Source organism: Phyllobates terribilis, unplaced genomic scaffold (genome assembly GCF_046119375.1).
Source record: "Phyllobates terribilis strain yellow unplaced genomic scaffold, ASM4611937v1 Scaffold_3__8_contigs__length_932513732, whole genome shotgun sequence".
In the NCBI taxonomy this organism is placed as follows: Eukaryota; Metazoa; Chordata; class Amphibia; order Anura; family Dendrobatidae; genus Phyllobates; species Phyllobates terribilis.
The window spans coordinates 768992990-769011120 of record NW_027362763.1 but is presented as its reverse complement, the minus strand read 5'-3'; the positions used below and the strand labels follow the sequence as shown (position 1 = coordinate 769011120).

At 43.5% G+C, this 18131-nt stretch overlaps 1 protein-coding gene across 2 annotated transcripts; it reads left to right on the top strand.

The window, feature by feature from the left end:
• The first annotated feature begins 1573 nt into the window (after positions 1-1573).
• Positions 1574-15302, top strand: LAMP5 (lysosomal associated membrane protein family member 5). Of its 2 annotated transcripts, XM_073672242.1 has the most exons (7): positions 1574-1721; positions 3402-3590; positions 3763-3935; positions 4290-4421; positions 4802-4907; positions 9236-9424; positions 10577-15302. In XM_073672242.1, the coding sequence occupies exons 2-7, from the start codon at positions 3533-3535 to the stop codon at positions 10756-10758; spliced, it is 840 nt and encodes a 279-aa protein (XP_073528343.1). In that variant the 5' UTR covers positions 1574-1721; positions 3402-3532; the 3' UTR covers positions 10759-15302. The 2 variants fall into 2 exon arrangements, with proteins under 2 accessions (XP_073528343.1, XP_073528342.1); XM_073672241.1 differs by lacking the exon at positions 1574-1721 and having other exon boundaries at positions 1746-3590.
• Positions 15303-18131: the final 2829 nt, after the last annotated feature.

Here is an 18131-nt window from a genome sequence, read left to right as displayed (position 1 = left end):
TCCTGCTGCTCCCCGCACACTCATCCTGCTGCTCCCCGCACACTCACCCTGCTGCTCCCCGCACACATCGCACACTCATCCTGCTGCTCCCCGCACACTCATCCTGCTGCTCCCCGCACACTCATCCTGCAGCTCCCCGCACACATCGCGCACTCACCCTGCTGCTCCCCGCAGACATCGCGCACTCACCCTGCTGCTCCCCGCAGACATCGCGCACTCACCCTGCTGCTCCCCGCACACTCACCCTGCTGCTCCCTGCACACTCACCCTGCTGCTCCCCGCACACATCGCACACTCACCCTGCTGCTCCCCGCACACATCGCATACTCACCCCGCTGCTCCCCGCACACTCACCCTGCTGCTCCCCGCACACATCACACACTCACCCCGCTGCTCCCCACACACTCATCCTGCTGCTCCTCGCACACATCGCACACTCACCCTGCTGCTCCCCGCACACTCATCCTGCAGCTCCCCGCACACATCGCACACTCATCCTGCTGCTCCCTGCACACTCACCCGGCTGCTCCCTGCACACATCGCACACTCATCCTGCTGCTCCCCGCACACATCGCACACTCATCCTGCTGCTCCCCGCACACTCATCCTGCAGCTCCCCACACACATCGCACACTCATCCTGCTGCTCCGCGCACACTCATCCTGCTGCTCCTCGCACACATCGCACACTCATCCTGCTGCTCCCCGCACACTCATCCTGCTGCTCCCCGCACACATCGCACACACATCCTGCTGCTCCGCGCGCACATTCACCCTGCTGCTCCCCGCACACTCATCCTGCTGCTCCCCGCACACTCATCCTGCTGCTCCCCGCACACATCGCGCACTCACCCTGCTGCTCCCCGCAGACATCGCGCACTCACCCTGCTGCTCCCCGCAGACATCGCGCACTCACCCTGCTGCTCCCCGCACACTCACCCTGCTGCTCCCTGCACACTCACCCTGCTGCTCCCCGCACACATCGCACACTCACCCTGCTGCTCCCCGCACACATCGCATACTCACCCCGCTGCTCCCCGCACACTCACCCTGCTGCTCCCACACACATCGCACACTCACCCCGCTGCTCCCCACACACTCATCCTGCTGCTCCTCGCACACATCGCACACTCATCCTGCTGCTCCCCGCACACTCATCCTGCTGCTCCCCGCGCACTCATCCTGCAGCTCCCCGCACACATCGCACACTCATCCTGCTGCTCCCCGCACACATCGCACACTCATCCTGCTGCTCCCTGCACACTCATCCTGCTGCTCCCCGCACACTCATCCTGCTGCTCCTCGCACACATCGCACACTCATCCTGCTGCTCCCCGCACACTCATCCTGCTGCTCCCCGCACACATCGCACACTCATCCTGCTGCTCCACGCGCACATTCACCCTGCTGCTCCCCGCGCACTCATCCTGCAGCTCCCCGCACACATCGCACACTCACCCTGCTGCTCCCCGCACACTCATCCTGCTGCTCCCCGCACACTCATCCTGCTGCTCCCCGCACACTCATCCTGCTGCTCCCCGCACACATCGCGCACTCACCCTGCTGCTCCCCGCAGACATCGCGCACTCACCCTGCTGCTCCCCGCACACATCGCGCACTCATCCTGCTGTAGCGTCTTCGCTGCCACCTTACATGTGGGGGCGTTAGTCTAACTTCTCTCCCCCTTGTTCACAAATGCAGGCTTTTCTCCTGTCATATCTGGTAAGTACTAAGCTCCTTCCATAAGCAAAGTCAGCTTTGTGCTGTATAGTGTGACTAAGAGCTGCACACATGACTCACTACAGGCACTGACTACAGGCACTGACTCACACTCGCCATACACACCCTGCGGCTTCTCCACATTCCCACACTACATGCACAATACTGAACCCTCCTCAGAGCACATACCTACCTGCCCACTGTGTGCACCAGCCCAGTGTAGACAAAGGCAGCCCCCTACAGCATGTCGTGATATAGCCTGTGCGCAGTCTGGACTCAGGGGGTCATTGGTGACATTCATCTTCCTTTCCATACCCCCATGACATGCAGAGGAGATCGGTGCCTGCTGCACTAACAATCCCAGCAGCTGCTCGGACAGTGAACTCCCGGCCGGCGATGTGGATGTGAAGTAGTTTCAGGACCAGCGATCGCTCGTGTGTGCAGAGATCTGACGCGACTTCACCTGAGAGGGACAACTGTAGAACCAGCAGCAGCCTGGACACCGATCACATGAATTCATAGAGATCTAACGATCAGCAGGTTGGACAGTGATCAATTATTTCTATAAGGATTGTACCTTGCACCTTGAAAAGCGATCCTCAATAAATATACAGATATAACCTTCAGTAGATCGGCAGCGATCACTTGTGCCAATAGAGATCTATCCTCCTTAAGCAGATCGGCAGCAATCACTCGTAACTATAGTAATCTAACCTTCTTCAGCAGATCGGCGGCGAATACAGGTGTGTATAGAGATCTAACCTTCAGCAGATTGGACAACGATCACTCCTATCTACAGAGATCTATCCTTCTCCAGCAGATCGGCAGCGATCACTCTCATCTATAGAGATCTAACCACCTCCAGCAGATCGGCAGCGATCACTCCTATCTATAGAGATCTAACCACCTCCAGCAGATCGGCAGCGATCACTCTCATCTATAGAGATCTAACCACCTCCAGCAGATCGGCAGCGATCACTCCTATCTATAGAGATCTAACCACCTCCAGCAGATCGGCAGCGATCACTCTCATCTATAGAGATCTAACCACCTCCAGCAGATCGGCAGCGATCACTCCTTTATATACAGTTCTAACCTTCTCCAGCAGATCGGCCGTGATTGTGACTACACAGCTCTGACCCAGTACTCTGCACAGTGATTACTTGCTGCACATCTCAGCACCTTGGACAGCGATCACTTGTACCTACAGAGATCTAACCTTCAGCAGATCGGCAGCGATCCCTTGTATCTATAGAGATCTAACCTTGGTCCTGGTCGCTTGCTCCACGTCTCTAGATCTCTGACCTTTCTCCACACTACTTAGATCTATAGAGATTTTACCTTTCCTCATCAGATTGGGCAGCAATCACTTGTGTCTATAAAGATCTACCCTTTACCAGCAGACTGGACAGTGATTACTTAAATCTACTAAGATCTAACCTTCCTGAGAAGATTGTACAGAGATCCTTGTGTCTTCGGAGGTCTAGCCCTGCACCTCGGGAAGGGATTACATGCTGCTCATGTCTGTACTCATCTGACCATTTTAGCACCTTGTACATTGCTTTCTTGCCTCAGTGGAGGGTGCACCCTCTTCTGCACCTTGGACTGCTATCTTTTGCCTATGTAAATCTCTGGGTTCTTCAGCACTTCTGCAGTGATCACTTTTTTTTTTTTTGCCTGTAGAGATCCAAGTGAATCACGTTGGAAACTGTAAGACTGAGGGCTGGATGCTTGTGTGCTAGCACTGCACAACCTCCTACCCTGTTGGAGAACTATCAGTGTTTGTTAGAAAACTGCAAAAAGTCATCCCAAGCATGGAACTGTGCATCTTCATGGAGATCCAGGGACTGCACCTACTGCTTCTTCTGACATGTAAGTGTTCTTATACCATCACACTGGGGCCAGGTATTCATGGATTGCACAGTGATTGCTCAGAGCAGGCATAGGCATAGCACCATGTAGTAAGGTATGTAGTGGGATCCGTGAGAAGACTGCAGTGTGAGCTACAGCCGGAGGTAAATCGCGCTTCTTCTTTGTTTTACAGACATTATTAGTCCTAGCATGGCAGAACAAGAAGTTGAGAATCTCTCAGGGCTATCTGCTAATCTTGACAAAAATATCTTTGCAATTCGTGAAAATGGGACAACCTGTCTCATGGCAGAATTCTCAGCTAAGATCGTTGTTCCTTATGAAGTCCCCTCCAGTAATGAAGTGGATGTAAGTAATCTATGATACATGAATTAATTATTATAGACTCATTGATAAGAATTGGATTTGAAAACTTTTCTTTGTTCTCAAGCATCATAAGGTTATTAAGGGGGTTAGCTAAGGGTTAACTGAAGCACATTGTCATTAGTGATATATTATGATTGCATTAGTGCTAAAAAAAAAAAGGAAACAGAAGGATCTATGAATATAGGGTGAGATATACTTATTGATATATATGCAATTGCATGCTTTGTGTAATAGGACTAGAACATTGCACTGTACAGTCAGGTGAATGAGGTCCTATAGCATGATGATGATGATTGATGATGATGATGAATGATGATGATGATTTTCCCTTTTCAGTGGAATCTGGAAGATGCTACCATCCAGCTGCCCAGAGATACAGAAATAAGGGGGAAATGCTGGAATAATGAGTCTGAACTGCATCTGACATGGTTAGACAAAGCTTACACCCTGAAATTATTCTTTATTAAGGTAAGGCCCCTCAACCCTGCATTACATAAGCAGCCATAGCCATGAATGTAAGATTATTTATTAGAACAGTCACATTTATTTACAAATAATGCCGCCATAATCAGTTCTCTGCTAGCAGTTCACTAGAATAGCAGAGCTGAGTTTGTCATTTGTCTCAAATGAACCTGCTAATAGTGTTCAATCTCTGCCTGAGTAATCATGGCGCACACAGGACAGTTGTACTACAATACGTTTTCTATGTCTGTAAATTCTAGAATTGTATTATTCACAGCCATTTATCAATGGTACAACTTAATTTTCTGTGATTTGAGTCTTTTTTTTTATAGCCAGCGTTGACTATGTCAATGGAAAGTTTCAACAATGATTTATGTCATTCATAGGATGGACAAGATTCTACAAAATCCAATGACAGAAGCTGGAAATTGAATAAAATCCAGTTCATCTATGACTTATCAGACCGCACAAACTTCAAAAATGGTGCAAGACGTGAGTATTTTCAGTCACTGCGGCATAAGCTTTCATTTTTACTATCCAAGCTCCAATCACGTTTGTCTACTCTAGTACACAGCAAGGGACCAGGAGCCTGCTGCATAGGACTCGCTATACATGGTGCAATGTTCGATGTGGCCTGGAAAACACTTAGGGTTTTTCACGAAGAGTAAGAAACCTCTTTCATTTGTGCAAGCCTACAGTTTCTGAATTATTTACAGAAGAGTAAATAAGAGAAAGCTAATATGGTCAGAGGAGAAGGATCTGCTGGAGCTGAGTCATTTGGTTCAGTTGACTGCGGATGTGCCACCAACAGATGTTCACCCAGTGCCGAGTACAGTACATTGCTTGCTTTCCTGCCCCAAGCGCTCCCATCTGGGCCCTATTTCTATGGTATGCTACTTTCCAGATTGGTAGGCTAAAAAGTATTACATTTGTAAAAAAAAAAAAAATAGTAACACATTAAAAATAATAAGTGTATCATTCATAGAATTAGGTAGAAATATAGAGACAATATGAAGCTTATTGGCCCCCGATAACAGGGCCCCCCATATAACATTAATAATAATGATGTGTTTATTATGTGGCAGAAAGCCCTTGGGGCTCCTCACGCTTTATGTTCTGGGTGTGACTGCTACCTCTGCAGTGCCTAAATCTGCACCCCCAGGGTATCAAAGGAAGGATACATACAAATATATCTAACAATGCATTTCAGAAAAACTCCTTAGGGCCTGTGCACATGTTGCAGATTTGTTCCATCTTTGTTGCGTTTTTTTTCAGCACAGATTTATCACAAAATCTGAAGGGTTTCCCGATGCCAGCAAAGTGAATGAAAATCCTGAAGCCTCATGCACACGTTGCTTATTTGTGACTTGCAGATTTGGTGCAGATTTAAATCTGCAGTATTTCAATTCCTTCCGTTTTTTTGCTCCAGATTTCACCCATACTAATAAGTGGGGAAAAATCTGCAGCAAAAAACGCATATAACAACCGAATCAAAACCACTTAAAAAAAGCATCTATTTTATTCTGCGTTAGGATATGTGCACATGTTAAATATTTGGCACAAGAATTTCTGCACCATTTCTGCATCTCTTGGCAAGACAAATGTTGCTCAAAATAGGCGTGTTTTTGCCCCGTTTTTGCAGCGTTTTTTACATGATTTTTTATTGCAGACTCGTCCCCACTCATTAGTATGGGTGAAATCTGCAGTAAAAACATTGGAAGAATCAACATGCTGCAGATTTAAGTCTGCACCAAATCTGCAAGTCACAAATAAGCAACGTGTGTATGAGACTTCAGGATTCTCATTCACTTTGCTGGTACCAGGAAACTCCGTCAGGTTTTGTTACAAATCTGTTCAGAAAAAAAACTCGACAAATCAGTGACAAAACTGCAACATGCGCACAAGCCCTTAATATATATATTTAATCATCTTTTGTGAAGCTACCAGAAAATAGAAGCGAGTCAATGAACCATCAATCCACCTCTATAGTATAGGAAATGATCTGTTCAGCTGTGTGACCGGTCCAGTAATCATGAACGAGGGGAATGTAGGGAATTAGAAGCCATGTAAACCAGTCAATAGACACAGGAAGTTTTTTGAGATTCAATAACAAAAACAAGGTCAGGATGATGTTGATGGCAGCATTTTTATTAACAGGGTTATCTAGTTTTGACCAGGGGCTGACATATGAAATCACCAGCCTATGCAACACAAGCTTTAAAGTGTTTCTGTATTTTTATCAGCTCCAAGGTCGAAAATCCTAAGTCTAAAATCTACTGCTATTTTCCACAAAGTCATAGTTAGGACCTTTCATGTGATACATGTCAGGTATTCTGCCCGGTGTAAATTCCACTGTTCTTCTGAAGCTTACGTCATTTTCCAATTGGTTCCTGCACATCCTCACTCCTGAGATATGGCTCTTTCTTTCCTGTATGTTAATCTAGCCTTTTTAGCCAAGTGGGCATCATCCCCACCATTCTCTGTGAGATTCTTCTTGAGTACCACACTTACTTGGCTCAAAAGATTACATTTATGTATAAGGAAGGAGGGAAGCATGTATCAGGAATAGAGAGGCACAGGAATAAAAAAAAATAAGTCATATCAGACTGAGAAGAACAACGGCATTTAGCCCAGGTACAAAATAAAAGAAATATAATTATGGAATGGACAGGTGGTCTTTAAATGATACTTTCTGACTTCTTGTAGTCACCACTAGATGGAGCTCATTGCATATTAATTTGTACAGCTCCCATTAATATCAGTGTTCAGTATATAAATCTGTATTCAGTAAACGCCTTCTAGTAGCTGCAGAAACAGCTAGAATTTTACCCGTTTAAGAGCTGTTTTTTTAACAATACCTATTTCTGGCTGACTAGGTACATATTTGACTTATATTTTAGAGGTTCTGACAGTGTGGGGGGAGACAATTACTGTACAAGCCTTTCTTTAAAACTAAAGATTAAATGGGTTGTCCGGCCTTGGGGTACAAGTCTGCAGTCACTATATGTCAGGGGTGGGCAATTAATTTTCCAGAGTGGCCACATGAGAGACCGTGACTGTTGTGGAGGGCCGAACCAATAGGCTGAAATGAACTCTGCTCAATATTAATATTAACATATTAATTATAATCACTTGATATTAATTGTGTCACTTAATATTGAGCAGAATTAAGTATGCTGACATCCCCCTATATACCAGAAATATACGATATACGGCACTCTTATATAAAATGAGCCTGGTGCACAAGGAGGGTGTCCAACCTGTACATCATGTAGAATAGAAAACTTGGCACTCAGATATGGAAAAAAAGTTCCTTTTTATTGCATTCACTTAGGGTTAAATATTTTCGGTCTTAAACTCAGACCTTCATCAGAACTGAATGCTTATGGCATCGAACTCCCGGGAAAAAAACGCGCCTGTACGTGCGAGCTGCGTCGCTGAAGGAAGCGCTCCCTTCAGCAACGCAGGTTGCACGCACAGGCGTGATTCCGGGAGTTCCATGCCATAAGCATTCAGTTCTGATGAAGGTCTGAGTATAAGACCAAAAATGTCCAGCAGGAAAATATCTCCCCACGAAAATGTCTCCCCATGTCTAGCAGGAGACCCCCATTAGCCTCCCCATGTCCAGTAAATGACCCCCATAGCCTCCCCATGTCCATCAGGAGACCCCTATTAGCCTCCCCATGTCCAGCAGGAGACCCCTATTAGCCTCCCCATGTCCAGCAGGAGACCCCTATTAGCCTCCCCATGTCCAGCAGGAGACCCCCATAGCATACCCATGTCCTGCAACTGACCCCCATAGCCTCCCCATATCCAGCAAATGACCCCCTTAGCCATGAAAAAAAACCACCACACTCACCTTGCACCCGTTGACCTGGTGCTGTGCCTCTGCTCCTGTCTCCCGTCATCGCGTCAGCTGTCTCACTCGCTGATTGGTGGAAGAAGGAGCCGGCGGCGCCATCTTCCACCAATCCAATCACTGCTGTCAGCATCCTGAGGATGCACATAGCGGTGACAGTGGGCGGCGGCGACGGACAGGCGGGAGAGAGCACGGTGCGGTCAGTGGGCCACTGCTTTCGACCCACAGCTGTCTCTGGCTGCACTCTGCCCAGGCCTGTTCTATGTGAATTCTCACAGTGCACGCGCTGTCAGGATTCTCTGGTACTTGCACTGAGAGCAGTGGGGGCATGACCGCAAGTATGCGATTTGCATAAATGCGCGAGGCAGGACATGTCTAGTTGGAATGTGGCTGGAAATATGCAAATCATATATTTGTGGTCACATGACACCGGAGAATCCTGACAGCGCGCGCTGCTCACAAGTTTGCAGTCATATAGAGTGACTGGATAATAGACACATACTGTATCCATGCCCTTATACCCCTGTCTAAGCAGGTGACCCCTTTAACATGCACATTGGTAGCCCTCACAGTTATACTTACACATACGCTGTTATTGTCGCACTTGCATTTATTAATACTCCACATAAACATAAAAACAGTCAAACATTCAGTATATGGTGAATCATATGGTCTGTGGAGAGTGTGCATCCATTAAATTAAAAAATATTGTCAACCAGGGCTGGACTATGACTTTCAAGGGGCTCTGTAGATCCTGTGGAAAGTGCAGTAGTAAGTTCATGGAATATAGAGGCTGCATATTGATGTTTGTATTATGAGCAGATTCTACATTCTCAATTTTCCTATCACTAATTGCATGCGTAACTTTGCCCAATTTCTTTTAACAGCTTTTATGCTGTACATTCGATGTTTTTTCTGGTATAGACATATGTACCTATTGATAATGTTGTATTCCTCTTAGCTGGGAAGCACACTGCCAGCCGCCATCACCTGTCTCTCATGGTCACACCACTGGGAATGTCATATGAATGTGAGGCCCCTGAGAAGGTCAGCCTGACCTCCACCGACCAGAAGAAGACTGTGATCTTGTACCTATCTGAAGTCCACCTCCAACCATTTGATATTAAGAGTGACTTTGTCTACAGTGAAGGTAAATCATTTTTACTTTTAGGGTTAGTGTGACTATTATTCTTACATAAGAACTCGGTTTTAGAACATAATTGGGTAAATTGGGACACTAGGTTCCATTGACTGTGCATTATCAGTTTCAGATAGATGTAGCCAATGGTTTAAGTATCTCATAATTGGGTTTCTGGTATTTGTATTTGTAATGCATATTTTTAAGTACTAAATAAATAGAAAATTTAGGTTAATTACAAAGTTATTTCTTCTTGAGAGCCAGAATAAACCTTTGGAGTTGAAATTTGGAAGGCAGTCACTAACAGCAAGACCATATACAATAAAATATACAATACTTGTTTTATATATCCAATAAAGTGTAAAGGGTGTATACTTTTTTCACTGGGTGCACAATTATTAGGTAATTTGTATTTTTGATAATTAGCTTTATTATTGAATAACTACAGTGCTGTAGGTCAATCCAAAAGGTTAATAACCTAAATATTGATGAAAGTAAAAGTGAGAATTTGTCTTTTTTTAGGAACTAACTCCCCCGCAAAACAGGGTTTGGACGTATGAGCCGACGGGGCCATAGACTGTAATGATGCAGCGTCGCTCTGATGTGCACCATTTTCGGGAGTGTACTCCTACAGTTGTTGAGTGACCGTCTCCAGTAGGTGTACACTGCCGAAAATGGTGCACATCATAGCACACGTTCACTCTACTGTCATCATTACTGTCTATGGCCCTATCGGCACATACGTCCGAACCCTGTTTTGTGGGGGTAGGTTCGGACATATGCCCAACGGGACCCACGAACACAATATTAAAGCACTCTAGTTCTCAAGGGATTGTCTAATCACAGACGTGGGGGGCACATTGCTAAGATCTGCAGCCGGTGTCCAGTTCTCCAGATTATGACCTCGGCTGAGCAGTAGAATGAAATGGCAGCAGTGATGGGAAAGCTTTGTCAGCTCTGCGTTTTTTCTAGGTGGTCGAATGGAAAGTCATTGACATCCAGTAAGACATAGCCCCCTAGGAATGTGCAGCCAAAGTCTGATATGAAATAACTAATTTCACTATATTTTTTACTCTAGTCAGTAGCTATTGATCATATTTACGTTTGATCGAAGTGTAAAGAATTATAAGGTTTTACTTAACATTGTTTCTTTGCCTGTTTCAGAGTACAAATGCCTTACAGATCAGAGAAAACAACTGGAAGAGACACTACCTCTAATTCTAGGCCTAATCTTGGGATTGGCCATTGTAATCATCCTGGCAGTATATCATGTCCACCATAAAATGACAGCAGCCAATCAAGTGCAAATTCCACGAGACAGATCTCTATATAAGCACATGGGATAGACCAATGACTTATTAAATGCAAGGCACATTGATTATCAGGTAGAAAAGCAAGCAGCACTTTCCTGATATTCCTTCCACTGTCTTCCTTCAAGCTGTATCCTACAAACATCCCCTCATTTAGCTGTGATGTGCGGGTAGTGATTACTTTTACTGCACTGGAAAGCAATCATGTGCTTTAAGCCTCATGCACATGGCCAAGGTGAATACTCGACCCCATATGTGGTGTCCATGTGGTCCTGTATTATTGGGCGGTGGACACTCCATGTGTCACAGTTTACTGCCCTCTTACAGCCTCATAATACTGAGGAAAAGAATTTTATGGAATATTTCCATAATAACCAATAGAAAATAACACATGAAATTGGAGACATGTAGAGGTACAATAAGGCCTTATATACTTATATTGGTGCTGTATTATGGCCCTGTACAGTGTGTAAGTTGAGTACATGAGGCTTAAAGCAGATCTGTCACTAAAATTATTAAATAGATGTCTTAGACCCAATGAGGCAGGTGTAGTTACTATGAAAAGCCATGTTATAATGTAATCCTCATCCAGCGCTAGGTAGTTTTTAAAATGCTGATTTTAATACTAGGTGATAACACTTTCCGATAGAATCATCACAGCCATTCTGACATGGATTTACAAAGTAAGTACACCAGCATCATCAGGTCTGACAGATCTATTTAATAACGTATGCAGTGAAATCTGGTGACAGATCCGCTTTAAAACTTCCAGTGTTGAATCCATGCTAGTTTAAGTGTATGTTTCTTTCTAATACTTTTTATTAGGACCTAACGATAAGCACTAATAATTTAAGGGAAAACCATTCTAGATATCAAATGCCATATATGGAGATACATTAATTGTTGTGGAACTCTACTACAGAAGCTATGCATGTTAGATATTGAGAAAATATTCAATTCTAAGCCAGAAGCCCTATAAATATTGTTACATAATATTAATAATATAACGTTTTACAAACAGTTTTTATGGACAATTGTAAACACCCAAAAATTGTCAAATGCTTTTCTACTACAGATAGGCGTCAAGTGTTTCCCTTTAATAGACATTTTAATGTTATGACAATTATTTTGCATAGAAAAAAAAACTGTATGAGAATGAATAACAAGTGCAACCCAAAAGTGGAGCAGATATTTGTAGAAATCAGCCTTTATTTTGTATTCTGCACCGGAAGCATCACAGTCAATCAGCTGTTATAAGCAAATGCTCTACTATGTCTGCACCAATTTTGATACATGAGGCCATATGGAGCCCCGGGGGCATGCTGCATGTTTTGGTATTGTGCAATTCTTTACATTATGACATCACACTGTAAAATACAGCTTTAGCTACTATGCATCTCCTTCCTTGCTGTGAAAAGAGAATGGTTGTTTTCCTTAAAAAATGTCGGAGGATTGTAGCTCAATGGGGGTGATAATTTTTAGACAGTGTAAAATTAGACTATACAGTGTTATACTGTATAGCGGTAGATTTATCACAGTGGCTCATTCTGGATGAGAAACTTGGTGCAAATTTAGACTGTCCAGTCTAGGTTGACTCTGTCTATCAGTTGGCTTAATGTTTAGCATAATTTTAGTACATGGTGTTGTATTTGCTGGAAACTATTTGCTTCTGTGAAGATATAAGTTCCATACAGATACGGCATAGCTAATTTTGCTACATGTTGGAGAATTGTAGCTCAATGGGGGAGATAATTTTTAGACAGTGTAAAATTAGACTAGAAAGTCTTATATAGCAGAAGATTTATCACAGTGGCTCATGCTGGATGAGAAACTTGGTGCAAATTTAGACTGTCCCGTCTAGGTTGACACTGTCCATCAGTTGGCTTAATCTTGGCATAATTTTAGTACTCAGTGTTGCAACTCAAACCAAGCTCCTTTTCTGCAGAGCCGCATCTCTAACTGAGCAAGATGTCAGAATTCTGGTCCATTGAGCTTAGTAAATCTCCTAAAATGCTGTAATTTGTAATGGAGAACAGTAGTGTTATGTTCAAGTAGTTGTCCAATCAGCACATTTTCTGACTATATGCTCCACTAGGACATATGGAATGGGGCATAACTATAGTATGTAGCCTATGAAAAGGAGATCCAGCACTCTTCTGAAGATAAAGGATTTACGGCTTTATTGTCCTCAAGTTAAAATCCAGCCCACACCAGCAAAAGATTCAGCTGATACGTTTCCAAAATACAAATGTTTTTAATCATAGCCTAGTAGCGCAGGGCTTGAAGTCTCACCCAGGCCCTGGGGCACTGAGGGGGTGTGGGGTGGGGAAATGGGCAAATGGTGCCTTTTGTCTACATGAGAAGGCACATAATAGTTGGCGTCCTTAAGCTTCAAATTAACCATTTGCACACAGACATCATAGAGTGGATGAGAAGTTCTCCCCAAGGGATCCTCAGTATGTATCAGATCCAAAAGGACCTCTGTAAGGGCTTGTGTACACAACCGATTATATGAGTGCTATCTGTGGTTTTCACAGATAGCACTCGCACCCATTATATTCTATGGGGTACATGCCCTATGTGCACATGTCTTATTTATTCCTGGGACTGAGTGGTCAAAGAAAAAAAATCAGAGTCATGTCTGATTTTGATCCGACTGACAAAATGGTCAATGTAAGTCTATGGTTCCGTGAAAAACATCGGACCTATAGATTTAAGAGTGAGGTCCGATTTTCATGTACTGACAGTGGAGAGGGCGGAGAAACGTTTTTTTTCTCTCCACCCTAGAGAAAAATTGATACCACTCTGATCAAACTCTGATCAGAATCATCAGACCGTTTTTCTCGGATGGAGAGAAAAGGATCATGTGCACCTACCCTAAGGCCACGTTCACACATTCAGTATTTGGTCAGTATTTTACATCAGTATTTGTAAGCCAAAACCAAGAGTGGGTGATAAGTGGTGACATGTTTCTATTATACCTTTTCCTCTGATTGTTCCACTCCTGGCTTTGGCTTACAAATACTGAACGTGTGAACGTGGCCTTAAAGTGATAGTTGCTCTGTCAAACCTAACATGTTTAAGTAGTATATGGAAAATCATTTATGTGAATGGCCGGCATGTGATGCCCCAGAAACCTGCTTCAGCTGCTGCAGAGAAAAATGTGTGGCTGGCTTCTCCGAGTGAATTGCTGGGGGTGAGACAAGCTGAACACGTGGTAATCAGCGGATCTGTGCAATAGCCTCTTATTGAAAAGGAGTCATTACAATGCACAACAATGCAGCCCCACCTAATTGTAAACTCACTATTCTAACATGGATGCAAAACAGCTGTCTTTAGTGTTTAGGAAAGTCAAAGGTGACCACCCTGCAAACTAATGATTCATCATTATTAAATGATAAAAATAAGTGATCAATATTGTAAAACTATTATCCGAGATGTATTCCTAGGGTTGTCTTCATGATTCACTTATTAAAATGGTATCCCCCATATCTACAGCATATCATACAAACGCCTGATTTAGGGATTTAGGTTAGGGCCCAACTCGGGGAACATATTTTTCTTTCATTCTTTCCCATATACTTTAATAAAAGTGGTCACCATTTTTTTATTCTCCTAATATGTATGTGCCCCAGAATACACACAGCATAACCTGTCTATATACCAGAAAAGGAATACTTCTTTAAAGGAAATGTGCCACCAGGTTTTTGCGACCCCATCTAAGAGCAGCAGGACGCAGAGCCAGAGACCCTGATCCCAGTGATGTGTCTTTTACTAAGCTGCTTGCTGCTGTTTTGATAAAATCACTATTTCTCTGCTGCAGATCTAGCAGTTCTCTGAATGCTGAGCTCTGTATAACCCCACCCACACCACTGATTGGCAGATTTCTATCTACACTGTGTATAGGCAGAAAGCTGCCAATCAATGGTGGGGATGAATGTATACAGAGCTCATGAATAAGGAAGACTATGGCAGCAGGTTTATTAGACCTTAACAATAATCTCCTGCTAATAAAACTGTGATTTTAGCAAAACAACAGCAAACAGTCCTAATGACACATCGCTGGAATTAGGGTTTCTACATTATAATGCTCTCAGATTAATGTATTTAAATGTATTACAATGTAATGAATATTCCTTTTAATTTAAAAGGTTATCCACACAATATCAATCAGATCTCATTGGCTTAAAATGCTAAAATAAATAAACTTGTCAAATGCAATCAACTTCCAAAAGCGGTTGTTGCTTCAGATATCGACCCCTAACAATCCGCATGTCAGAGGCTTTTGCCTAACTTGTTGCCCATCTTTCCACTCTGCAGTTCTGTCATGACAGGTCGTACATGCTCAGTAGATACCGACTATTGTTCTTTTGCGGGTATCCTCTTCTTACTTTGCAGTGAGACGGCACATGCTTGATTGCACCATCCTCACTGCACAAGGTGGACTTGGAGCGGCCGCTGCTGTCAGAGGAGCAGCTATCCTCCCCTCTGACTGCACCACCTGGGTGTATGGTAAACCCGCCGAGCAAGTGCAGCTGATCCAACCACTAATGTTTATTCTCATTAAAAGGATGAATATTCTTTTACATGTTTGTTATAATGGCCGCCTCCTACCTATAGATACAATACAAATACAAATGGGCCTTTGTCTATAGTGTCTCAAAGAGAAACTGACTATAGCAACCAATCAGAGCTCAGATTTCATTTTCGAAACAGCTCTGATAAAATGAAAGCTGCCCTGTGATTGATTGCTATGGGCCAACACTGTTTTGGAGCCAGGAGAGTACATAGAATATATCTGAAACACATACAGAATTGGGAGTTGGAGGGTTAGACATCTTTACACAGGGTGGTGGGGGCCGACAAGAAGTATTAGTGCCCGGTGCTGAATTCCAAACACGGACTTCTCACGGAAACCCAAGAAAGAGGAAGAGGGAGAGAGAGCCTTTTGCAGCCCCAAAGCCCTTACTACGACCATTTTACAGCACCAAAGTTCGGGTCTCCATTGACTTCTGTGGGTTTCAGGTTCAGGTACAGTTCTGGTAACTGAATCGAACTTTGGACTAAAGATCGCTTGAACCTGACAAACCCTAACAGAACCTGAACGGACCGCTCATCCCTACTTTGCACATAGTGCCGGTTGCTGATCACAGAGCAGCTTGGAGGAGTATCCTGCATGTTAGGTCTCCCTCACTTGTCCGTATAAAACACCGTAAGTGAAGAAACTGGTACTGGAGCCATCAGTGTTTTCCATCCGTGCGTCATCAGTGTGTCCATTTTTACCATCAGTCATCTGTGTTTTTCCGGTGTGGATAAAGAAATAAATAAATGACAAAGCTTTTCCTATACTTTGCAATGTTAAAACATGTACAGCACACAGATGGCATCGGTGGGCTGTACGTGTTTTTCACGGACCCATAGACTTGTATTGGCCATTGTCATCCGTGCTGCCGGAAAGAAACGGACATGTCTCCGGGGGGTTTGCACAGTCACATGATCTGTTTAAAAACACGGACCTGTGCATAGAACCATAAGTTATAATGGGCACGTGTTCCGTCTGTGAAGAAAACGGATACCATATGTACTGGAAACACGGACGTGTGAATGAGGCCTTAGGGAACAAGGAGCCTGGAGAAGAAGCACGTGGTTGTGGGAAATGTAGTTTTCAGTGCTCACTTGGGCAGAACTGAAGGAACACTCACCTCACACTGAGAACAGATTTTGGAGAAGCTGGACCCAAAAAGAAAAGTATCTTAAAGCATATTTTGGTTATATTTTTATAGAGGTTATTAAACTAAAGGGAGTTTGAAATAATAACAGATGTCCTTGCCCAGAGTTGTCAGGATGTGAGGACTACAGGAATCATTTTGTACAGACAGGTTGCCCCGTACACCACATCCCCCCATTGATCAACAATTAATATGGTGTACTATAGGAAAATCCCTCCATCCTGACCAGATGCAAAAGATCAAAAACCCTCTCCATAAGACAACAAGCATCACATGATCTATAAGGGAATGACTCCTATCCGGGCCCAAGTGACCCAAAATGAAAATGGGGCCCTGGTGGAACATAGGGACTCTGAACAAAAATATCTTTAAAAGATCTCTACCTTCTAGGGGTAATCAAAGGAACAGATGAAATGACCCTTTTTATTGTTCTTTCAGTTTGTAAAATGGGTCAATATCTTATAAAAATTTCCATTTCCTTCCATGGTACATTATAAGAGGTAATTAATCATACATGATTGTCACTTGTATGATGCTTTTCTTGATACCAAGAGTTGGTCCCATAATGTTCTCTTTGCCTATTAATACCCCTGTTCGCTTCATTGTTTCCGTAATTACAAAATTTGAAGCGTCTCCTTAAAAGGGTTGTCCAGCCTTAGGCTACAAGTAATAATAACAATAATAATAATAATAATAATAATAATAATAAAATATGCAGTTACTCTATATGGGAATTGCACATGCCGACTAGACATGTACAGTCTTGCTCAATACAAGTGGAGTTAGTGAGGCCGGACACGTCTAGTCGGAATGTGGCCGGAAGTATAACAATTGCATACTCACAGTCATATGACCACCCGCTCACAGTGCCCTGCACTGGAGAATCCTCACAGCACGCAGTGTATGCAATGTGAAAATTCACAAGTTTGCAGTCAAATAGAGTGATTACAGTCTTGTACCTCAAGGCCGGACAATCCCTTTAATTATTGGGAATAAATTGATCAAATCCGTCAAAACCTTAGGAATTTACCTGCATGTATTGCTTCCAAAACCTGTGACGGGTGAGACTGTGGGACAATCTGTATCATTGGGTTCTTTCTAGTATTATTATTGAGGTATGGGTTTATTAGTCCAGGATTAGTTTCAAGATGTACACAGCATTGCAGTCTCTCTATTTTAACAATTGGTGGTGATTCGAGATATTATTTTCTACAACTACCTATCATATGTCTGAAGATATTTGGTTGGACTTTCCCTTTAAAAGTGAATATTTATATAAAGTAATTTCTAAGATCTGTTACATTTAGAAATATGCTGTGTTCCCTACACTAAATGAGTGAATTCCCAGTGCTGCGGGGAAAATATAGTGTAATTGTTTCTTCCAGAGGAGAAACGTGCGGGGTCTCCCTGTAATCAGCAGTTGTCATGTGATGGATACAATTCATTGCACACGTGTTGTGCCGCACAAGAGACTTGCTGACGCTAGCATTCTTTCTTGTGTCTGCCTGATGTGCCAATAATCAGAGACTGATCTCCCGTGTCAGGCCTCCGTGTGCTGAGGGACATGAGGTTTTATTTTGGATAATGGCTACTAAGTGAAACTGTAATCTAGTTTTTAAGTTGCCGGTCAGTCCACAGTTCTAGTTCTGTGAACAAAATGTAAAGAATGACCACTTTAAC